The sequence below is a fragment of the Salmo trutta genome, unplaced genomic scaffold (assembly GCF_901001165.1).
Source record: "Salmo trutta unplaced genomic scaffold, fSalTru1.1, whole genome shotgun sequence".
Classification (NCBI taxonomy): Eukaryota; Metazoa; Chordata; class Actinopteri; order Salmoniformes; family Salmonidae; genus Salmo; species Salmo trutta.
The window spans coordinates 92,148-118,482 of NW_021822830.1; the positions used below are offsets into that span (position 1 = coordinate 92,148).

Here is a 26,335-nt window from a genome sequence, read left to right on the forward strand (position 1 = left end):
GACCATCCTCCACTCCCTCACCAGGACCATCCTCCACTCCCTCACCAGGACCATCCTCCACTCCCTCACCAGGACCATCCTCCACTCCCTCACCTACACCATCCTCCACTCCCTCACCTAAACCATCCTCCACTCCCTCACAAGGACCATCCTCCCCTCCCTCACCTAAACCATCCTCCACTCCCTCACCTAAACCATCCTCCACTCCCTCACCAGGACCATCCTCCACTCCCTCACCTAGACCATCCTCCCCTCCCTCACCAGGACCATCCTCCCCTCCCTCACCAGGACCATCCTCCACTCCCTCACCAGGACCATCCTCCACTCCCTCACCTGGACCATCCTCCACTCCCTCACCTAGACCATCCTCCACTCCCTCACCAGGACCATCCTCCACTCCCTCACCTAGACCATCCTCCACTCCCTCACCTGGACCATCCTCCACTCCCTCACCTAGACCATCCTCCACTCCCTCACCTAAACCATCCTCCACTCCCTCACCTAGACCATCCTCCACTCCCTCACCTAGACCATCCTCCACTCCCTCACCTAGACCACCCTCCACTCCCTCACCAGGACCATCCTCCACTCCCTCACCTAGACCATCCTCCACTCCCTCACCTGGACCATCCTCCACTCCCTCACCTAGACCATCCTCCACTCCCTCACCTAGACCATCCTCCACTCCCTCACCTAGACCATCCTCCACTCCCTCACCTGGACCATCCTCCACTCCCTCACCTAGACCATCCTCCACTCCCTCACCTAGACCATCCTCCACTCCCTCACCTGGACCATCCTCCACTCCCTCACCTAGACCATCCTCCACTCCCTCACCAGGACCATCCTCCACTCCCTCACCTGGACCATCCTCCACTCCTTCACCTAGACCATCCTCCACTCCCTACGAGGACCATCCTCCACTCCCTCACCAGGACCATCCTCCACTCCCTCACCTAGACCATCCTCCACTCCCTCACCTAGACCATCCTCCACTCCCTCACCTGGACCATCCTCCACTCCCTCACCTAGACCATCCTCTACTCCCTCACCTAGACCATCCTCCACTCCCTCACCTACCCCATCCTCCACTCCCTCACCTACACCATCCTCCACTCCCTCACCTAGACCATCCTCCACTCCCTACGAGGACCATCCTCCACTCCCTCACCTAGACCATCCTCCACTCCCTCACCTGGACCATCCTCCACTCCCTCACCTAGACCATCCTCCACTCCCTCACCTAGACCATCCTCCACTCCCTCACCTAGACCATCCTCCACTCCCTCACCAGGACCATCCTCCACTCCCTCACCTGGACCATCCTCCACTCCCTCACCTGGACCATCCTCCACTCCCTCACCAGGACCATCCTCCACTCCCTCACCTAGACCATCCTCTACTCCCTCACCTAGACCATCCTCCACTCCCTCACCAGGACCATCCTCCACTCCCTCACCTGGACCATCCTCCACTCCCTCACCTGGACCATCCTCCACACCCTCACCTAGACCATCCTCTACTCCCTCACCTAGACCATCCTCCACTCCCTCACCTAGACCATCCTCCACTCCCTCACCTAGACCATCCTCCACTCCCTCACCTAGACCATCCTCCACTCCCTCACCTAGACCATCCTCCACTCAATGACCATCCTACACACACACACACACACACACACACACACACACACACACACACACACACACACACACACACACACACACACACACACACACACACACACACAGCTTCACCAAGACCATCCTGCACCCCCCCCCCACACACACACACACACTGCCTCACCAAGACCATCCTGCAGGAGTTATGATGCTGTGGCACACTGTGAAACGATGCCCCTCTTGGCGGAGCCTGGCTGTGGCTGTGGGCATGTCCTCGGCCATGGGGAGGCAGGACTCGGTGAGGAGGGGGAGTAGGTGGTCTGGGCTTTCCTGGTCCAGGGACGGACGTAGGGGACAGGGAAAGGGGGACGGGGTGACTGAGGTGAACAGGGGAGCACTGGGGTAGTCGGCGCAGGCTGTGGGAGGGGTAGGGCTGTCCAGGGGGGTGTTGATTTTGGGGAGGAGGCTGTGGAGAGACGAGATACAGAAACACAGACACATCAATCAGAAACTGGATCATATTCATTAGTACCCACTGTATCAAATGTGTTTCAATGGAAACTGAAAATGAGCGTTTCTTATTGGACAAGTTCAGGTAGTCCCTCCCTGTTTCAGTGTGTTTTTTTCCCCCGTTTGGTGCCTAATGAACACAACCTCGAACAGAAACAGACGAGAGCAGAACCTCCTGGAAGTCTGCTTCATGTCATCAGCTGTCATGTCAAATCTCCACCCTTCTACCGCCCCTCTCCTTCATCTCCTCTCCACTCCTCCCCCTCTCCTTCATCTCCTCTCCACTCCTCCCCCTCTCCTTCATCTCCTCTCCACTCCTCCCCCTCTCCTTCATCTCCTCTCCACTCCTCCCCCTCTCCTTCATCTCCTCTCCACTCCTCCCCCTCTCCTTCATCTCCTCTCCACTCCTCCCCCTATCTTCATCTCCTCTCCACTCCTCCCCCCTCTCCTTCATCTCCTCTCCACTCCTCCCCCTCTCCTTCATCTCCTCTCCACTCCTCCCCCTCTCCTTCATCTCCTCTCCACTCCTCCCCCTCTCCTTCATCTCCTCTCCACTCCTCCCCCTATCCTTCATCTCCTCTCCACTCCTCCCCCTCTCCTTCATCTCCTCTCCACTCCTCCCCCTCTTCTCATTTTCTCTCCTAACCTCCCTCTCTTCTCCCTTCCTATCCTATCCTCTCCTCCCTCTACCGTGCTTCCTGTCACACTGTTATAAATCACAACATTTCCTCCAGTCCATTCAGCATTCCCTGGATTAGAGTTAGTTCCCTGGATTAGAGTTAGTTCCCTGGATTAGAGTTAGTTCCCTGGATTAGAGTTAGTTCCCTGGATTAGAGTTAGTTCCCTGGATTAGAGTTAGTTCCCTGGATTAGGGTTAGTTCCCTGGATTAGAGTTAGTTCCCTGGATTAGGGTTAGTTCCCTGGATTAGAGTTAGTTCCCTGGATTCCCCGGGTCCTCATTCAGGTACAATGAGAGAGAGAGCGAGAGAGAGAGAGAGAGAACGTTTGACCTAGTCTATGATTTCAGGAATTTTGGAGGGGACTAAAAATATATTCCACACTCAGTCACACACACCCCTCTCCCTTATAACACTGACCTCACCTGCACCCTGCTTACATCAAACATACCTCTCTCCTCCAAAATGGCACCCTATTCCCTTTATAGGACAGTACTTTTGACCAGAGGGACCAGGACACATAGAGCTCTGCTGAAAAGTAGTGCATCGTATGGGGAAGAGGGTGTAATTTGGCGACGCAGACCTCCTCTTACCGGAGCAGAGAGAAGACCCAATGAAACCCAGACACTACAGGACGGGGAGCTAAAACCAGACACTACAGGACGGGTCACTAAAACCAGACACTACAGGACGGGGAGCTAAACCCAGACACTACAGGACGGGTCACTAAACCCAGACACTACAGGACGGGTCACTAAACCCAGACACTACAGGAGGGGTCACTAAACCCAGACACTACAGGACGGGTCACTAAAACCAGACACTACAGGACGGGTCACTAAAACCAGACATTACAGGACGGGTCACTAAACCCAGACACTACAGGACGGGTCACTAAAACCAGACACTACAGGACGGGTCACCAAAACCAGACACTACAGGACGGGTCACTAAACCCAGACACTACAGGACAGGTCACTAAAACCAGACACTACAGGACGGGTCACTAAAACCAGACACTACAGGACGGGGAGCTAAACCCAGACACTACAGGACGGGTCACTAAAACCAGACACTACAGGACGGGTCACTAAAACCAGACACTACAGGACGGGTCACTAAAACCAGACACTACAGGACGGGTCACTAAAACCAGACATTACAGGACGGGTCACTAAACCCAGACACTACAGGACGGGTCACTAAAACCAGACACTACAGGACGGGTCACTAAAACCAGACACTACAGGACGGGTCACTAAAACCAGACACTACAGGACGGGTCACTAAAACCAGACACTACAGGACGGGTAACTAAACCCAGACACTACAGGACGGGTCACTAAAACCAGACACTACAGGACGGGTAACTAAAACCAGACACTACAGGATGGGTCACTAAAACCAGACACTACAGGACGGGTCACTAAAACCAGACACTACAGGACGGGTCACTAAAACCAGACAATACAGGACGGGTCACTAAAACCAGACACTACAGGACGGGTCACTAAACCCAGACACTACAGGACGGGTCACTAAAACCAGACACTACAGGACGGGTAACTAAAACCAGACACTACAGGACGGGTCACTAAACCCAGACACTACAGGACAGGTCACTAAAACCAGACACTACAGGACGGGTCACTAAAACCAGACACTACAGGACGGGTCACTAAAACCAGACATTACAGGACGGGTCACTAAACCCAGACACTACAGGACGGGTCACTAAAACCAGACACTACAGGACGGGTAACTAAAACCAGACACTACAGGACGGGTCACTAAACCCAGACACTACAGGACAGGTCACTAAAACCAGACACTACAGGACGGGTCACTAAAACCAGACACTACAGGACGGGTCACTAAAACCAGACACTACAGGACGGGTCACTAAACCCAGACACTACAGGACGGGTCACTAAAACCAGACACTACAAGACGGGTAACTAAAACCAGACACTACAGGACGGGTCACTAAACCCAGACACTACAGGACAGGTCACTAAAACCAGACACTACAGGACGGGTCACTAAAACCAGACACTACAGGACGGGTAGCTAAACCCAGACACTACAGGACGGGTCACTAAAACCAGACACTACAGGACGGGTCACTAAAACCAGACACTACAGGACGGGTAGCTAAAACCAGACACTACAGGACGGCTCACTAAACCCAGACACTACAGGACGGGTCACTAAAACCAGACACTACAGGACGGGTCACTAAAACCAGACACTACAGGATGGGTCACTAAACCCAGACACTACAGGACGGGTCACTAAAACCAGACACTACAGGACGGGTCACTAAAACCAGACACTACAGGACAGGTCACTAAACCCAGACACTACAGGACGGGTCACTAAAACCAGACACTACAGGACGGGGAGCTAAACCCAGACACTACAGGACGGGTAGCTAAACCCAGACACTACAGGACGGGTCACTAAACCCAGACACTACAGGACGGGTCACTAAAACCAGACACTACAGGACGGGTCACTAAACCCAGACACTACAGGACGGGGAGCTAAACCCAGACACTACAGGACGGGTCACTAAAACCAGACACTACAGGACGGGTAGCTAAACCCAGACACTACAGGACGGGTCACTAAAACCAGACACTACAGGACGGGTCACTAAAACCAGACACTACAGGACGGGTAGCTAAAACCAGACACTACAGGACGGCTCACTAAACCCAGACACTACAGGACGGGTCACTAAAACCAGACACTGCAGGACGGGTCACTAAAACCAGACACTACAGGACGGGTCACTAAACCCAGACAGTACAGGACGGGTCACTAAAACCAGACACTACAGGACGGGTCACTAAAACCAGACACTACAGGACAGGTCACTAAACCCAGACACTACAGGATGGGTCACTAAAACCAGACACTACAGGACGGGTCACTAAAACCAGACACTACAGGACGGGTAGCTAAACCCAGACACTACAGGACGGGTCACTAAACCCAGACACTACAGGACGGGTAGCTAAACCCAGACACTACAGGACGGGTAGCTAAAACCAGACACTACAGGACGGGTAGCTAAACCCAGACACTACAGGATGGGTCACTAAAACCAGACACTACAGGACGGGTAGCTAAACCCAGACACTACAGGATGGGTCACTAAACTCAGACACTACAGGACGGGTAACTAAAACCAGACACTACAGGACGGGTCACTAAAACCAGACACTACAGGACGGGTCACTAAACCCAGACACTACAGGACGGGTAGCTAAACCCAGACACTACAGGACGGGTCACTAAAACCAGACACTACAGGATGGGTAGCTAAAACCAGACACTACAAGACGGGTAGCTAAAACCAGACACTACAGGACGGGTCACTAAACCCAGACACTACAGGACGGGTCACTAAAACCAGACACTACAGGACGGGTCACTAAAACCAGACACTACAGGACGGGGAGCTAAAACCAGACACTACAGGACGGGTCACTAAACCCAGACACTACAGGACGGGTAACTAAAACCAGACACTACAGGACGGGTAGCTAAACCCAGACACTACAGGACGGGTCACTAAACCCAGACACTACAGGACGGGTAACTAAAACCAGACACTACAGGACGGGTCACTAAAACCAGACACTACAGGACGGGTCACTAAAACCAGACACTACAGGACGGGTAGCTAAACCCAGACACTACAGGACGGGTCACTAAACCCAGACACTACAGGACGGGTCACTAAAACCAGACACTACAGGACGGGTAGCTAAACCCAGACACTACAGGACGGGTCACTAAACCCAGACACTACAGGACGGGTAACTAAAACCTTGCCAGAAGGTCTATGCACATGTTCCAACCTGTAACACACGTCAACTCAAACACAAAGCTTTTTCCTAATATCCTTCCTGAGTTTCTCCAACTCAATCCATCAGTTCTGTTTAAGTTGAAATCACTCAATCATATCCTGCCATGTCAACAAAAAACGTTATTTGAGTTTTTTGAACTTACAGGGAACTGATCCATTCAATCTGAATCTGAACTGAAGCTTTGTAAATCACCTGAATATAGCACTCTGTTGTTGTTAAAGTACCAGCCTGTCACCTGAATATAACACTCTGTTGTTAAAGTACCAGCCTGTCACCTGAATATAACACTCTGCTGTTAAAGGACCAGCCTGTCACCTGAATATAACACTCTGTTGTTGTTAAAGTACCAGCCTGTCACCTGAATATAACACTCTGTTGTTGTTAAAGTACCAGCCTGTCACCTGAATATAACACTCTGTTGTTGTTAAAGTACCAGCCTGTCACCTGAATATAACACTCTGTTGTTGTTAAAGGACCAGCCTGTCACCTGAATATAACACTCTGCTGTTAAAGTACCAGCCTGTCACCTGAATATAACACTCTGCTGTTAAAGTATCAGCCTGTCACCTGAATATAACACTCTGCTGTTAAAGTACCAGCCTGTCACCTGAATATAACACTCTGCTGTTAAAGTATCAGCCTGTCACCTGAATATAACACTCTGCTGTTAAAGTACTAGCCTGTCACCTGAATATAACACTCTGCTGTTAAAGTACCAGCCTGTCACCTGAATATAACACTCTGTTGTTGTTAAAGGACCAGCCTGTCACCTGAATATACCACTCTGTTGTTGTTAAAGGACCAGCCTGTCACCTGAATATAACACTCTGTTGTTGTTAAAGTACCTGCCTGTCACCTGAATATAACACTCTGTTGTTGTTAAAGTACCAGCCTGTCACCTGAATATAACACTCTGTTGTTGTTAAAGTACCAGCCTGTCACCTGAATATAACACTCTGTTGTTGTTAAAGTACCAGCCTGTCACCAGAATATAACACTCTGTTGTTGTTAAAGTACCAGCCTGTCACCTGAATATAACACTCTGTTGTTGTTAAAGGACCAGCCTGTCACCTGAATATAACACTCTGTTGTTGTTAAAGTATCAGCCTGTCACCTGAATATAACACTCTGCTGTTAAAGTACCAGCCTGTCACCTGAATATAACACTGCTGTTAAAGTACCAGCCTGTCACCTGAATATAACACTCTGTTGTTGTTAAAGTACCAGCCTGTCACCTGAATATAACACTCTGCTGTTAAAGTACCAGCCTGTCACCTGAATATAACACTCTGCTGTTAAAGTACCAGCCTGTCACCTGAATATAACACTCTGTTGTTGTTAAAGGACCAGCCTGTCACCTGAATATACCACTCTGTTGTTGTTAAAGGACCAGCCTGTCACCTGAATATAACACTCTGTTGTTGTTAAAGTACCTGCCTGTCACCTGAATATAACACTCTGTTGTTGTTAAAGTACCAGCCTGTCACCTGAATATAACACTCTGTTGTTGTTAAAGTACCAGCCTGTCACCTGAATATAACACTCTGTTGTTGTTAAAGTACCAGCCTGTCACCTGAATATAACACTCTGTTGTTAAAGTACCAGCCTGTCACCTGAATATAACACTCTGCTGTTAAAGTACAAGCCTGTCACCTGAATATAACACTCTGTTGTTGTTAAAGTACCAGCCTGTCACCAGAATATAACACTCTGTTGTTGTTAAAGTACCAGCCTGTCACCTGAATATAACACTCTGTTGTTGTTAAAGGACCAGCCTGTCACCTGAATATAACACTCTGTTGTTGTTAAAGTATCAGCCTGTCACCTGAATATAACACTCTGCTGTTAAAGTACCAGCCTGTCACCTGAATATAACACTCTGTTGTTGTTAAAGTACCAGCCTGTCACCTGAATATAACACTCTGCTGTTAAAGTATCAGCCTGTCACCTGAATATAACACTCTGCTGTTAAAGTACCAGCCTGTCACCTGAATATAACACTCTGTTGTTGTTAAAGGACCAGCCTGTCACCTGAATATACCACTCTGTTGTTGTTAAAGGACCAGCCTGTCACCTGAATATAACACTCTGTTGTTGTTAAAGTACCTGCCTGTCACCTGAATATAACACTCTGTTGTTGTTAAAGTACCAGCCTGTCACCTGAATATAACACTCTGTTGTTGTTAAAGTACCAGCCTGTCACCTGAATATAACACTCTGTTGTTGTTAAAGTACCAGCCTGTCACCTGAATATAACACTCTGTTGTTGTTAAAGTACCAGCCTGCGGCTTTGAAAACCCAACAACAATAGACTAGACATTAATATTCCCGGTGTGTGTCACGCTAAAATAAATCAATTTATTCTCCTAATAAGCATCTTTCACTGTGCGACCAGAGCGGGGTTTCTCTCAGCAGAGTCCATTATGCCATTATATACACCACCTCCGCTGGCTGCCCAACCTTTAATTGGATTTGAATTAGCTGCCGTTTGTGTGAAAATAACATGTCACACAGGGAGATAGAGGGAGAGGATAGGGGGGGAGAAGGATGGAGAGAGAGAGCGAGAGAGAGAGATGGGGGGGGGATTAGCTGCTGTTGTGTGCAAGGAAGCCAGTGGGGGGAGAGGGGGAAGAGATTAAAAGAGGAGGAAGAAGTGAAATGAACCTTGAAGATGCTGCTGCTGTGATTCTGTCTCTGCGGCGGTGTCTGGGCTTGAGGCTGGCCAGGTGGGGGATCTCTACGGCTAGGACTGGATGATCTGTTAGGCTCCGTCGACCTGTGACACAACAACAGATGAAATACAACATCAGTCCCCAGATATGTGAATTCGTTTTATTCCACTCAATGGGTTGATCGTGGTACTTTAGAAGACTACTGGCTAGTCCATTCCATACAGTCTACAGTGGCTTGCAAAAAGTAAACTTGTTCAGTTTATGTCTCAGTTGTTGAATCTTGTTATGTTCATACAAATATTTACAAATAAACGCAGTTGACAGTGAGAGGACGTTTCTTTTTTTTGCTGAGTTTATATACCAACAGGTAGGGCATTAGAAGCTGTAACGATTGTCGTGTGTGGAGGACCAAGACGCAACAGGGAAGTGTATACTCATCTTCTCTTTTAATATTGAAGAAGGTGAAACAAAATGAAACACGTATACAATTACAAAAACGACACTAACAGTTCTGTCAGGTGAAGAACACAAAACAGAATACAACTACCCACAATCCACCATACAAACACAGCCCTAATTATAGGACCTTCAATCAGAGGCAATGATAGACAGCTGCCTCCAACTGAAGGCTCCAACACCAATTAACTAAATATAGAAATACAAATGACTAGACAGAACATAGAAATAAACTAACAGAACAATAACCAAAACCCTGGACTAATAAATCAAATACCCCTCTCTACATGGACACATACACACAACCACCCTGAACCACATAAAACAAATACCCCCTGCCATGTCCTGACCAAACTAAACACTAACAAATCACACCTTTACAGGTCAGAACGTGACAGAAGCTAAGGTAATATAATATATTAAGTACTGCAGTGCATCTCCTCCTCATGGACTGCACCAGATTTGCCAGTTCTTGCTGTGAGATGTTACCCCACTCTTCCACCAAGGCACCTGCAAGTTCCCGGACATTTCTGGGGGGAATGGCCCTAGCCCTCACCCTCCGATCCAACAGGTCCCAGACGTGCTCAATGGGATTGAGATCCTGGCTCTTCGCTGGCCATGGCAGAACACTGACATTCCTGTCTTGCAGGAAATCACGCACAGAACGAGCAGTATGGCTGGTGGCATTGTCATGCTGGAGGGTCATGTCAGGATGAGCCTGCAGGAAGGGTACCACATGAGGGAGGAGGATGTCTTCCCTGTAACGCACAGTGTTGAGACTGCCTGCAATGACAACAAGCTCAGTCCGATGATGCTGTGACACACCGGACCAGACCATGACGGACCCTCCACCTCCAAATCGATCCCGCTCCAGAGTACAGGCCTCAGTGTAAGGCTCATTGCTTCGACGATAAATGCGAATCTGACCATCACCCCTGGTAAGACAAAACCTCGACTCATCAGTGAAGAGCACTTTTTGCCAGTCCTGTCTGGTCCAGGTGGGTTTGTGCCCATAGGCAACATTGTTGCCGGTGATGTCTGGTGAGGACCTGCCTTACAACAGGCCTACAAGCCCTCAGTCCAGCCTCTCTCAGCCTATTGTGGAGAGTCTGAGCACTGATGGAGGGATTGTGCGTTCCTGGTGTAACTCGAGCAGTTGTTGTTGCCATCCTGTACCTGTCCCACAGGTGTGCTGTTGGGATGTACCGATCCTGTGCAGGTGTTGTTACACGTGGGCTGCCACTGCGAGGACGATCAGCTGTCCGTCCTGTCTCCCTGTAGCGCTGTCTTAGGCGTCTCATAGTATGGACATTGCAATTTATTGCCCTGGCCACATCTGCAGTCCTCATGCCTCCTTGCAGCATGCTTAAGGCACGTTCACGCAGATGAGCAGGGACCCTGGGCATCTTTCTTTTGTAGTTTTTCAGAGTCAGTAGAAAGGCCTCTTTAGTGTCCTAAGTTTTCATAACTGTGACCTTAATTGCCTACCGTCTGTAAGCTGTTAGTGTCTTAACGACCTTTCCACAGGTGCATGTTCATTAATTGTTTATGGTTCATTGAACAAGCATGGGAAACAGTGTTTAAACCCTTTACAATGAAGATCTGGGAAGTTATTTGGATTTTTATGAATTATCTTTGAAAGACAGGGTCCTGAAAAAGGGATGATCCTTTTTTTGCTGAGTTTATTATATTATATTATCTTATCTTCTAATGCCCTACCTGTTGGTATACATTATATTACCTTAGCTTGTCCATAGTGTTCTATATTACCTCAGCTTGTCCATAGGGTTCTATATTACCTCAGCTTGTCCATAGGGTTCTATATTACCTCAGCTTGTCCATAGTGTTCAATATTACCTCAGCTTGTCCATAGGGTTCTATATTACCTCAGCTTGTCCATAGGGTTCTATATTACCTCAGCTTGTCCATAGTGTTCTATATTACCTCAGCTTGTCCATAGTGTTCTATATTACCTCGGCTTGTCCATAGGGTTCTGTATTACCTCAGCTTGTCCATAGTGTTCTATATTACCTCAGCTTGTCCATAGGGTTCTATATTACCTCAGCTTGTCCATAGTGTTCTATATTACCTCAGCTTGTCCATAGGGTTCTATATTACCTCAGCTTGTCCATAGGGTTCTATATTATCTCAGCTTGTCCATAGTGTTCTATATTACCTCAGCTTGTCCATAGGGTTCTATATTACCTCAGCTTGTCCATAGTGTTCTATATTACCTCAGCTTGTCCATAGTGTTCTATATTACCTCAGCTTGTCCATAGTGTTCTATATTACCTCAGCTTGTCCATAGGGTTCTATATTACCTCAGCTTGTCCATAGTGTTCAATATTACCTCAGCTTGTCCATAGGGTTCTATATTACCTCAGCTTGTCCATAGGGTTCTATATTACCTCAGCTTGTCCATAGTGTTCTATATTACCTCAGCTTGTCCATAGGGTTCTATATTACCTCAGCTTGTCCATAGGGTTCTATATTATCTCAGCTTGTCCATAGTGTTCTATATTACCTCAGCTTGTCCATAGGGTTCTATATTACCTCAGCTTGTCCATAGTGTTCTATATTACCTCAGCTTGTCCATAGTGTTCTATATTACCTCAGCTTGTCCATAGTGTTCTATATTACCTCAGCTTGTCCATAGGGTTCTATATTACCTCAGCTTGTCCATAGTGTTCAATATTACCTCAGCTTGTCCATAGTGTTCTATATTACCTCAGCTTGTCCATAGTGTTCTATATTACCTCAGCTTGTCCATAGTGTTCTATATTACCTCAGCTTGTCCATAGGGTTCTATATTACCTCAGCTTGTCCATAGGGTTCTATGTTACCTCAGCTTGTCCATAGTGTTCAATATTACCTCAGCTTGTCCATAGGGTTCTATATTACCTCAGCTTGTCCATAGTGTTCTATATTACCTCAGCTTGTCCATAGGGTTCTATATTACCTCAGCTTGTCCATAGTGTTCTATATTACCTCAGCTTGTCCATAGGGTTCTATATTACCTCAGCTTGTCCATAGGGTTCTATATTATCTCAGCTTGTCCATAGTGTTCTATATTACCTCAGCTTGTCCATAGGGTTCTATATTACCTCAGCTTGTCCATAGGGTTCTATATTACCTCAGCTTGTCCATAGGGTTCTATATTACCTCAGCTTGTCCATAGTGTTCTATATTACCTCAGCTTGTCCATAGGGTTCTATATTACCTCAGCTTGTCCATAGGGTTCTATATTACCTCAGCTTGTCCATAGTGTTCTATATTACCTCAGCTTGTCCATAGGGTTCTATATTACCTCAGCTTGTCCATAGGGTTCTATATTACCTCAGCTTGTCCATAGGGTTCTATATTACCTCAGCTTGTCCATAGGGTTCTATATTACCTCAGCTTGTCCATAGGGTTCTATATTACCTCAGCTTGTCCATAGTGTTCTATATTACCTCAGCTTATCCATAGGGTTCTATATTACCTCAGCTTGTCCATAGTGTTCAATATTACCTCAGCTTGTCCATAGGGTTCTTCTTGTTGGTGAAGAGTAGTCTCAGTAGGGTCTTCCTCTTGATGGAGACGATGAGGCCGGCTCCCAGGAAGGTTATTAGAGTCAACAGGACCCCCACCGCCACGCCACCGTAGTCTGGGAAATGACATAAGAGACAGACATGAAGTACATGAAAACAGCAATACCTTTTGAGCCTGAGGAGCCAGATCCTGTGGTAGAAACAATGGCCATCTATAGCTACATGGCTAGTCTCAATGAGGGACAATGGAATTAGCTACAATGGCCATCTATAGCTACATGGCTAGTCTCAATGAGGGACAATGGAATTAGATACAATGGCCATCTATAGCTACATGGCTATGAAAAGCCAACTGACATTTACTCCTGAGGTGCTGACCTGTTACACCCTCTACAACCACTGTGATTATTATTATTTGACCCTGCTGGTCATTTATGAACATTTGAACATCTTGGCCATGTTCTGCTATAATCTCCACCCGGCACAGCCAGAAGAGGACTGGCCCCCCCTCATAGCCTGGTTCCTCTCTAGGTTTCTTCCTAGGTTCTGGCCTTTCTAGGGAGGTTTTCCTAGCCACCGTGCATCTACATTGCTTGCTGTTTGGGGTTTTAGGCTGGGTTTCTGTACAGCACTTTGAGATATCAGCTGATGTAAGAAGGGCTTTATAAATACATTTGATTGATTGATTGCTTGATTGATAGTCTCAATGAGGAACATTGGAATTAGCGACAATGGCCATCTATAGCTACATGGATAGTCTTAATGAGGGACAATGGAATTAGCTACAATGGCCATCTATAGCTACATGGATAGTCTTAATGAGGGACAATGGAATTAGCGACAATGGCCATCTATAGCTACATGGCTAGTCTCAATGAGGGACAATGGAATTAGGTACAATGGCCATCTATAGCTACATGGCTAGTCTCAATGATGAACATTGGAATTTCAATTTACTTTCTGAAATTACTAAATTGAAATGGAATTGACCCCAAGCCTACTTTGCAGGACGTTATAGCAGACATTTGTGTTGGTAATAATGGGTACCTGCTAGCCTCATCGGTCCACTGTCCAAACTTCCCCCGAAGCCTGCCTTGTCACAGAACGGAGGGGCCCAGTGGGCCTCGCAGTGGCAGTTCTTGTTGTTATTACACACCTGTAGGTAGTATACCACAACATATTGTAGTTATAACACACCTGTAGGTAGTATACCACAACATATTGTAGTTATAACACACCTGTAGGTAGTATACCACAACATATTGTAGTTATTACACACCTGTAGGTAGTATACCACAACATATTGTTATAACACACCTGTAGGTAGTATACCACAACATATTGTAGTTATAACACACCTGTAGGTAGTATACCACAACATATTGTTATTACACCCCTGTAGGTAGTATACCACAACATATTGTAGTTATAACACACCTGTAGGTAGTATACCACAACATATTGTAGTTATAACACACCTGTAGGTAGTATACCACAACATATTGTAGTTATAACACACCTGTAGGTAGTATACCACAACATATTGTTATAACACACCTGTAGGTAGTATACCACAACATATTGTTATAACACACCTGTAGGTAGTATACCACAACATATTGTAGTTATAACACACCTGTAGGTAGTATACCACAACATATTGTAGTTATAACACACCTGTAGGTAGTATACCACAACATATTGTAGTTATAATACACCTGTAGGTAGTATACCACAACATATTGTAGTTATAACTCACCTGTAGGTAGTATACCACAACATATTGTTATAACACACCTGTAGGTAGTATACCACAACATATTGTAGTTATAACACACCTGTAGGTAGTATACCACAACATATTGTTATAACACACCTGTAGGTAGTATACCACAACATATTGTAGTTATAACACACCTGTAGGTAGTATACCACAACATATTGTAGTTATAACACACCTGTAGGTAGTATACCACAAGATATTGTTATAACACACCTGTAGGTAGTATATCACAACATATTGTAGTTATTACACACCTGTATGTAGTATACCACAACATATTGTTATTACACACCTGTAGGTAGTATACCACAACATATTGTAGTTATAACACACCTGTAGGTAGTATACCACAACATATTGTTATAACACACCTGTAGGTAGTATACCACAACATATTGTTATAACACACCTGTAGGTAGTATACCACAACATATTGTTATAACACACCTGTAGGTAGTATACCACAACATATTGTAGTTATAACACACCTGTAGGTAGTATACCACAACATATTGTTATAACACACCTGTAGGTAGTATACCACCACATATTGTAGTTATAACACACCTGTAGGTAGTATATCACAACATATTGTAGTTATAACACACCTGTAGGTAGTATACCACAACATATTGTAGTTATAACACACCTGTAGGTAGTATATCACAACATATTGTAGTTATAACACACCTGTAGGTAGTATACCACAACATATTGTAGTTATAACACACCTGTAGGTAGTATACCACAACATATTGTTATAACACACCTGTAGGTATTACACACCTGTAGGTAGTTATTACACACCTGTAGGTAGTATACCACAACATATTGTAGTTATTACACACCTGTAGGTAGTATACCACAACATATTGTTAATATACACCTGTAGGTAGTATATCACAACATATTGTAGTTATTACACACCTGTAGGTAGTATATCACAACATATTGTTATAACACACCTGTAGGTAGTTATTACACACCTGTAGGTAGTATACCACAACATATTGTAGTTATAACACACCTGTAGGTAGTATATCACAACATATTGTAGTTATAACACACCTGTAGGTAGTATACCACAACATACTACTGCTACAGTAGATCACAGGCTTCAAGTTTAACTGTGTTCCTTACACCCTTTGCCTGCCTGGGTTTGGCCAAGTAAACCTTTGCCTGGCTTCACATTTCAGCACATATTAGGACAAGGACCTGTGCCTCAGAGCCAGTCGATGATGAATGGCACTTAAAGCTGAACATAAATGATTCCATTACAGCAAACTGATTGAGCCTCTCAGCAGGCAGGCCTGTAGGATGATTGATAACCAGCAGCACACATCACACTCTCAATCAGTATAGGTTGGTGTGTGTGTCTGTGTGCCTTTCTCTGTGTGTGTTTGTGTGTGTGTGCCTTTCTCTGTGTGTGTGTGTGTGTGCCTTTCTCTCTGTGTGTGTGTGTGTGTGTGTGTGTGTGTGTGAGCGTGTGTGTGAGCATGTGTGTGTGTGTAAGCGTGTGTGTGTGTGTAAGCGTGTGTGTGTATAAGTGTGTGTGTGTGTATAAGTGTGTATGAGTGTGTATGCATATCTGAAATCAATGTACGGTATTCAACATGACCCTGAACAGTGATGGTTTAAGGACTGTAGGAGGACTACTTTATTGCTGAGGGGAAGATCTACTGAACCAGTCTCATGGTCTCAGTCCCTAATGGCAGCCTATTCACTAATGTAGTGCACAACCTTTGACCTGGGGCTTTATAGGGCTCCGGTTGAAAAGTAGTGCCCTATGTAAGGGTATAGGGTGCAATTGGGGACATTAGAAAGGATACAAAAAAGGGGGAAGGGTTCAAAAAGGGGGTTTTAACCGTGACGTTACTCACCCCTCGACCGCTGCATTTCTCTGAGCACTCCTGCACCCCAAACACACTGACGTTCTGACATTGACGGTTCAGACACATCTACAGACAGACAGAGAGGAGGGAGAGAGAGGGGGGGAGAGAGAGGGGGGAGGGAGAGAGAGAGAGAGAGGGGGGAGAGAGAGGGGGGAGGAAGAGAGAGAGGGGGGGAGAGAGGTGAGAGAGAGAGAGGGGAGAGAGGGGGGGAGGGAGAGAGGGAGAGAGAGAGGGGGGGAGAGAGAGGGGAGAGAGAGGGGGGGAGGGAGAGAGTGGGGAGAGAGAGAGGGAGAAAGGGGAGAGAGAGAGTGGGGGGAGAGAGAGAGTGGGGGGAGAGAGAGGGGGGGAGGGAGAGAGAGAGAGGGAAGAGAGAGAGTGGGGGGAGAGAGAGAGAGAGAAATCAAAAAAATTACAAGCAGACAACCTAAGAAAATGAACAACAATGACAAATGGTTTGATGAAGAATACAAAAACCAAAGAATGAAATGTAGAAACCTGTCCAACCAAGAACATAGAGACCCAGAAAACCTGAGTCTAGTCCTTCACTACGGTGAATCACTAAAACAATACAGAAATACACTACGGAGAAAGAAGGAACAGCACGTCAGAAATCAGCTCAATGTAACTGAAGAATCTAACCACTTCTGGGAAAACTCTAAACAAACAACAACATGAAGAGTTATCTATCCAAAACAGAAATGTCTGGATAAACCACTTCTCTAATATTTTTGGCTCTATAACAAAGAACAAACAGCAAAAACATACATGATCAATTACAAATCTTAGAATCAACTATTAAAGACACCAGAACCCAGTGGATTCTCCAATTACCTTGAATGAACTACAGGACAAAACACAAACCCTCCAACCTAAAAATACCTGTGGGGTTGATGGTATATCTAAATGAAATGATAAAATATACAGACCACAATTACCAATTGGTTATACATAATCTCTTTAACATCATCCTCAGCTCTGGCATCTTCCCCAATATTTGGAACCAAGGACTGATCACCCCAATCCACAAAAGTGGAGCCAAATTTGACCCCAATAACTACCGTGGGATATGCGTTACCTTGGTGAAAATCCTCTGCATTATCATTAACAGCAGACTCCTACATTTCCTCAGTGAAAACAATGTACTGAGCAAATATCACATTGGCTTTTTACCAAATTACCGTATGACAGACCACGTATTCACCCTGCACACCCTAATTGGCAAACAAACAAAACAAAACAAAACAAAGGCAAAGTCTTCTCATGCTTTGTTGATTTCCAAAAAGCTTTTGACTCAATTTGGCACGAGGGCCTGCTATACAAGCAGCAAGATTTGTGAAAAAAGGGCAAACGGTGAAAAACAAACACCATTGTAAATACAACCTATATTTATGTTGATTTATTTTCCCTTTTGTACTTTAATTATTGGCACATCGTTACAACACTGTATATAGACATAATATGACATCTGTAATGTCTTTATTATTTTGGAACTTCTGTGAGTGTCATGTTTACTGATTATTTTTATTGTTTATTTCACTTTTGTTTATTATCTACTTCACTTGCTTTGGCAACGTTAACATATGTTTCCCCTGGTAATAAACCTTAAATTGAAATTAAATTGAGAGAGAGAGAGAGAGAGAGAGAGAGGCACAGACAGACAGACAGACAGACAGACAGACAGACAGACAGACAGACAGACAGACAGACAGACAGACAGACAGACAGACAGACAGACAGACAGACAGACAGACAGACAGACAGACAGACTTAACATTATGAGCTTACACGGCATCTCAAACGGATGGGATTGATGATGATCAGTACACTTCAATAACATGATGATTTATGATAAACCTCAGCTAACCACAGCTCTGTGGAATATTCTCTTTACTGACATGTCCGCCGTCCTGGACTGAGACCCACAGACTCGCCTTAGAACAGCCTAACCCACATCTTAGTCATACTACACTGATGTCACCACTGTTGTTTTCCACTGTCACTGCCCAGTGTTTAGGGCTAGAAAAAAGGCCTTCGTAAAACTAAACTGGCTGTAACCAATGTCACACATCAATTGGACTCTATTGGCTAGTTCAGAGCCATATATTTAAATGTAAATGCAAGTGTAATTAAAGCACCCTTTTCACACTATCATGCTGAGCCAAACTGTACAATGCTGACCCAAAACATATAATGCTGACCCAAAACGTACAATGCTGACCCAAAACCTACAATGCTGACCCAAATCGTACAATGCTGACCCAAAACGTACAATGCTGACACAAAACGTTCAATGCTGACCCAAATTGTACAATGCTGACCCAAACCGTACAATGCTGACCCAAAACGTCCAATGCTGACCCAAACCGTACAATGCTGACCCAAACCATACAATGCTGACCCAAAACGTTCAATGCTGACCCAAATCATACAATGTTGATCCAAACCATACAATGCTGACCCAAACCGTACAATGCTTACCCAAAACGTTCAATGCCGACCCAAATCACACAATGCTGACCAAAACCATACAATGCTGACCCAAACCACACAATGTTGATCCAAACCATACAATACTGACCCAAACCATACAATGCTGACCCAAACCATACAATGCTGACCCAAACCATACAATGCTGACCCAAACCATACAATGCTAACTCAGATATTTTCTTTTCCCATTGTCCTTTCCTGCACAGTTCGAGCTACTATTGTGGACACGTAACCAGGTGTTGTTTACAGTTGATCTCTGTAAACAACAACAACAACAGCACTCTCTCTCGGATGGTCCGACGGCCCAGTGGTATGAACAGGGTAACAGTGTTGAGTTCTCACCATGGCATCGCCACACTTGGTGCCCGACATGACGAGGCCGGGGTCGGGCACGTCGTCCCCCAGGTAGACATGGGTCCCCCGGCACAGGATCCGGCCCCCCTCTTGGAGGGGGATGTTGGTTTCTATGGAGACAGCATTGGTGCCTATTATTGGCCGGTTGGCTCCTCCTTGACACTGTATTTTGCCACACTTAGCATCTCTGTAAACAACAACAAACAAACAAAAACAACATCCCTTTAATCAATAGATTAGGAAAAAAACAACTTAAAAGGAATTCACCTGAATGATATTTCATTGTTACTGTAGCTTTAGTCTTAGCTGTTAAATAACTTAACTTTCTCTCCAACCATCTACATCAGTGGTGTCAAACTGATTTCCTGGAGGGCTGCATGTCTGCTGGTCATTTAGTTATTTCCTTTCAATTTGTATCAAATTAAAACCAAGACAACCAGGTGAGGGGAGTTCCTAAACTAATCAATGACCTTAATTGATCAATCAAGTACAATGGAGGAGCGAAAAACCTGCAGACGCCGCAGAATTGAGTTTGACGCCCCTGAACTAAAGTAACCGCTACACAGTTTAGGTTCTGTTGTGTTGTTAGGACTCTTTTCAACCCCAGTTTAGGTTCTGTTGTGTTGTTAGGACTCTTTTCAACCCCAGTTTAGGTTCTGTTGTGTTGTTAGGACTCTTTTCAACCCCAGTTTAGGTTCTGATGTGTTGTTAGGACTCTTTTCAACCCCAGTTTAGGTTCTGTTGTGTTGTTAGGACTCTTTTCAACCCCAGTTTAGGTTCTGTTGTGTTGTTAGGACTCTTTTCAACCCCAGTTTAGGTTCTGATGTGTTGTTAGGACTCTTTTCAACCCCAGTTTAGGTTCTGTTGTGTTGTTAGGACTCTTTTCAACCCCAGTTTAGGTTCTGTTGTGTTGTTAGGACTCTTTTCAACCCCAGTTTAGGTTCTGATGTGTTGTTAGGACTCTTTTCAACCCCAGTTTAGGTTCTGTTGTGTTGTTAGGACTCTTTTCAACCCCAGTTTAGGTTCTGTTGTGTGTTGTTTAACCCCCAGATCCAGTGAAATTCATATCAGCAGAGAATCAGACAGAAAGAGTGGCTCTAGCCAGGTCCTACATTAGACAGGTCCTACATTAGACAGAAAGAGTGGCTCTAGCCAGGTCCTACATTAGCCAGGTCCTACATTAGCCAGGTCCTACATTAGCCAGGTCCTACATTAGCCAGGTCCTACATTAGACAGAAAGAGTGGCTCTAGCCAGGTCCTACATTAGCCAGGTCCTACATTAGCCAGGTCCTACATTAGCCAGGTCCTACATTAGACAGGTCCTACATTAGCCAGGTCCTACATTAGACAGGTCCTACATTAGCCAGGTCCTACATTAGCCAGGTCCTACATTAGACAGAAAGATTGGCTCTGGCCAGGTCCTGCATTAGCCAGGTCCTACATTAGCCAGGTCCTACATTAGCCAGGTCCTACATTAGCCAGGTCCTACATTAGCCAGGTCCGACATTAGACAGGTCCTACATTAGACAGAAAGAGTGGCTCTAGCCAGGTCCTACATTAGCCAGGTCCTACATTAGACAGGTCCTACATTAGCCAGGTCCTACATTAGCCAGGTCCTACATTAGCCAGGTTCTACATTAGCCAGGTCCTACATTAGCCAGGTCCAACATTAGACAGGTCCTACATTAGCCAGGTCCTACATTAGACAGAAAGTGTGGCTCTAGCCAGGTCCTACATTAGACAGGTCCTACATTAGACAGAATGTGTGGCTCTAGCCAGGTCCTACATTAGCCAGGTCCTACATTAGCCAGGTCCTACATTAGCCAGGTCCTACATTAGCCAGGTCCTACATTAGCCAGGTCCTACATTAGACAGGTCCTGCATTAGCCAGGTCCTACATTAGCCAGGTCCTACATTAGCCAGGTCCTACATTAGCCAGGTCCTACATTAGCCAGGTCCTACATTAGACAGAATGTGTGGCTCTAGCCAGGTCCTACACATTAGACAGGTCCTGCATTAGACAGAGTGGCTGTGTGAAAGCCCTTTGTTTTTCATTGTAAAAGGGTCTCAGTCAATCCCAGTCATATCCAGTTCTCTGTCATTGCTGCAATTAAGTCAATTAAGAGACTGTTGATGAATGATTCAGGTCAACATCCCAGAATAGCACCCTATCCCCTGTTTAGTGCACTGCTTTTTGAGCAGGGGCTACTGGGCACTGGTAAAGAGAAGTGCACTATACAGGAAATAGGATTCCATTTGGGACACACCCAATAATGTCTCTGCCATCTAAAGACAATCAAAGGGGATCGTTAAAAAGAACAACCCCCACCCCCCCCACCCCCATTTTTTATGCTAATTAAAATATTTCAACAGTTTCAATAAAGCCTAGACTATGACATCACGTCTTCATTAGAAGACCAAAACTCTCCTCCCTTTTGTCTTCTGTTGTTGTCGTGGTTACCCTTTGAAAGCTGTACATCCTGGTAATTCTATGCCCCACGCACCAATGCGATCGGGTTTATTTGACTACGTTTCGACCACTCACACACCTGATAAAGACCTGAGTGGTAACGATAACGTGGTCAAACAAACCAATCACATTGTAGTATAGATAAAATGCAAAGGGGGGGGGTCTCTTTTCACATTTTATTTAAAAAAAAAATGTTTTGCTACCCAGCACACGCTCAGAGACAATGGATATGTGTACTAGTATGTCGTCTTACAAAGCTTCACACTTGGCAAAGGATCCCTTGGAGTCCTTCCCACAGTTCCCATAGGGATCTCCAGCCGAGTTGACTCTCTCAAAGCAGATCCCTGGGGCCGGCTTGGCTCCTATCAGGCACACATGGGGACATATAACATCAGAGACAGACTGGAACTTCTCGGTTTTATCTGATTTCCTCTTTCTGTTGGTTTCCTCACGTCCTCCTCACCTCCTTCTCAAACCCATCGGTGAGGAGCAGATTCGAGGCTCCTCCCCTCGGACCTTGCATCATGTGTTTTGAGAAGAAGACAAATATATATATATTTTTTTTTGTGAGAGTGAACAGAATATTGCGCCCCTGTTCTGTACTCACCCTGGCCCCAGAGAGTGATCGTCCCTGTTCTGTACTCACCCTGGCCCCAGAGAGTGATCGCCCCTGTTCTGGACTCACCCTGGCCCCAGAGAGTGATCACCCCTGTTCTGTACTCACCCTGGCCCCAGAGAGTGATCGCCCCTGTTCTGTACTCACCCTGGCCCCAGAGTGTGATCGCCCCTGTTCTGTACTCACCCTGGCCCCAGAGAGTGATCGCCCCTGTTCTATACTCACCCTGGCCCCAGAGAGTGATCACCCCTGTTCTGTACTCACCCTGGCCCCAGAGAGTGATCGCCCCTGTTCTGTACTCACCCTGGCCCCAGAGAGTGATCACCCCTGTTCTGTACTCACCCTGGCCCCAGAGAGTGATCACCCCTGTTCTGTACTCACCCTGGCCCCAGAGAGTGATGCACTGCTGCTCGTGTGTCTGGCAGATCCCATTGTAACAGTGTCCGTCCACGTTGTGGCAGGCGTGCCCGTCATGCAGGTACACATTAGCAGGGCAATGGGGGTTGGCGCCGGTACAGAACTCTGGCAGGTCACATGAGTTACTCGAATCCCTGCACGGGGTGCCAGCTGGTTTCAGCTACAGACAGGTAGGCAGGCAGATAGACAGGCACACGGGCAGACAGACAGACAGACAGATAAGGAGGTAAGGCCTTGCGAGGCATGGAGGTCTGAAGTCTAAGAGAAACAGAAGAGAACAGACTACTCAGCTTACCTACTACTAACCCTACCCAATACATATGATTATAGAGGCTCAAACAACTAGCCTAGCTACTACATATGATTATAGAGTATCAAACAACTAGCCTAGCTACTATATATGATTATAGAGTATCAAACAACTAGCCTAGCTACTACATATGATTATAGAGGATCAAACAACTAGCCTAGCTACTACATATGATTATAGAGGCTCAAACAAACAACTAGCCTAGCTACTACATATGATTATAGAGTATGAAACAACTAGCCTAGCTACTACATATGATTATAGAGGATCAAACAACTAGCCTAGCTACTACATATAAATACAGAGGATCAAACAAACAACTAGCCTAGCTACTACATATGATTATAGAGTGTCAAACAACTAGCCTAGCTACTACATATGATTATAGAGGACCAAACAACTAGCCTAGCTACTACATATGATTATAGAGGATCAAACAACTAGCCTAGCTACTACATATGATTATAGAGTATCAAACAACTAGCCTAGCTACTACATATGATTATAGAGGACCAAACAACTAGCCTAGCTACTACATATGATTATAGAGGATCAAACAACTAGCCTAGCTACTACATATGATTATAGAGGATTAAACAACTAGCCTAGCTACTACATATGATTATAGAGGCTCAAACAAACAACTAGCCTAGCTACTACATATGATTATAGAGGACCAAACAACTAGCCTAGCTACTACATATGATTATAGAGTATCAAACAAACAACTAGCCTAGCTACTACATATGATTATAGAGGATCAAACAACTAGCCTAGCTACTACATATGATTATAGAGGACCAAACAACTAGCCTAGCTACTACATATGATTATAGAGGATCAAACAACTAGCCTAGCTACTACATATGATTATAGAGTATCAAACAAACAATTAGCCTAGCTACTACATATGATTATAGAGGATCAAACAACTAGCCTAGCTACTACATATGATTATAGAGGATCAAACAACTAGCCTAGCTACTACATATGATTATAGAGTATCAAACAAACAACTAGCCTAGCTACTACATATGATTATAGAGGATTAAACAACTAGCCTAGCTACTACATATGATTATAGAGGCTCAAACAAACAACTAGCCTAGCTACTACATATGATTATAGAGGCTCAAACAACTAGCCTAGCTACTACATATGATTATAGAGTATCAAACAACTAGCCTAGCTACTACATATGATTATAGAGGATCAAACAACTAGCCTAGCTACTACATATGATTATAGAGGATCAAACAACTAGCCTAGCTACTACATATGATTATAGAGTATCAAACAAACAACTAGCCTAGCTACTACATATGATTATAGAGGATTAAACAACTAGCCTAGCTACTACATATGATTATAGAGGCTCAAACAAACAACTAGCCTAGCTACTACATATGATTATAGAGGCTCAAACAACTAGCCTAGCTACTACATATGATTATAGAGGACCAAACAACTAGCCTAGCTACTACATATGATTATAGAGTATCAAACAAACAACTAGCCTAGCTACTACATATGATTATAGAGGATTAAACAACTAGCCTAGCTACTACATATGATTATAGAGGCTCAAACAAACAACTAGCCTAGCTACTACATATGATTATAGAGGATCAAACAACTAGCCTAGCTACTACATATGATTATAGAGGACCAAACAACTAGCCTAGTTACTACATATGATTATATAGGACCAAACAACTAGCCTAGCTACTACATATGATTATAGAGTATCAAACAACTAGCCTAGCTACTACATATGATTATAGAGGATCAAATAATTAGCCTAGCTACTACATATGATTATAGAGTATCAAACAAACAACTAGCCTAGCTACTACATATGATTATAGAGGATCAAACAAACAACTAGCCTAGCTACTACATATGATTATAGAGGATCAAACAACTAGCCTAGCTACTACATATGATTATAGAGGATCAAACAACTAGCCTAGCTACTACATATGATTATAGAGGATCAAACATCTAGCCTAGCTACTACATATGATTATAGAGGACCAAACAACTAGCCTAGCTACTACATATGATTATAGAGGATCAAACAACTAGCCTAGCTACTACATATGATTATAGAGCATCAAACAAACAACTCCAACTTTAAGGCATATTCCCCTTTGATACCCCGATGTCTTTAAGCCATTTTGTGTGTGTGTGCATGCGTGCGCGTGCGTGCGTGCGTGTGTGTGTGTGTGTGTGTGTGTGTGTGTGTGCGTGCGAGTGTTTGTGTGTGTGCGAGTGTTTGTGTGTGTGTGTGTGCGCGTGCGTGCGTGCGTGCGTGCGTGCGTGTGTGTGTGTGTGTGTGTGTGTGTGTGTGTGTGTGTGTGTGTGTGTGTGTGTGTGTGTGTGTGTGTGTGAAGCATGAAGATGAAATAAGATGTGAGTTTAAACCAGGGCTGTTGGCCAGCCGGTCAGTCAGTCTCCTACCAGGCAGTCATGACAGCACTGTCCATGAGCACACACAGCTTCCCCCTTCAGAGTACAGGTTGTAGAGTTACAGCATGGGTTCATACACTCCTGGAGAGAGGAGAGAGGGGGAGAGGGGAGAGGTGGGGGGGAGAGGGAAGAGAGGGGGAGAGAGAGGAGAGGAGAGGGGGGAGAGGTGGGGGGAGAGGGGAG

At 45.3% G+C, this 26,335-nt stretch overlaps 1 protein-coding gene across 1 annotated transcript in view; it reads right to left on the reverse strand.

The window, feature by feature from the left end:
- Nucleotides 1-26,242, reverse strand: part of LOC115185036 (disintegrin and metalloproteinase domain-containing protein 12-like) — a gene marked incomplete at its 5' end in the record, with an annotated part of 38,587 nt that extends 12,345 nt beyond the window's left edge. Inside the window, 9 exons of the mRNA XM_029745680.1 lie at nt 1,807-2,088; nt 9,355-9,466; nt 13,329-13,464; nt 14,396-14,504; nt 17,012-17,089; nt 19,856-20,054; nt 22,591-22,699; nt 23,335-23,530; nt 26,144-26,242. Coding sequence (XP_029601540.1) covers nt 1,807-2,088; nt 9,355-9,466; nt 13,329-13,464; nt 14,396-14,504; nt 17,012-17,089; nt 19,856-20,054; nt 22,591-22,699; nt 23,335-23,530; nt 26,144-26,242 — 1,320 coding nt within the window. The remainder of the gene's footprint in view (nt 1-1,806; nt 2,089-9,354; nt 9,467-13,328; nt 13,465-14,395; nt 14,505-17,011; nt 17,090-19,855; nt 20,055-22,590; nt 22,700-23,334; nt 23,531-26,143) is intronic.
- Nucleotides 26,243-26,335: the final 93 nt, after the last annotated feature.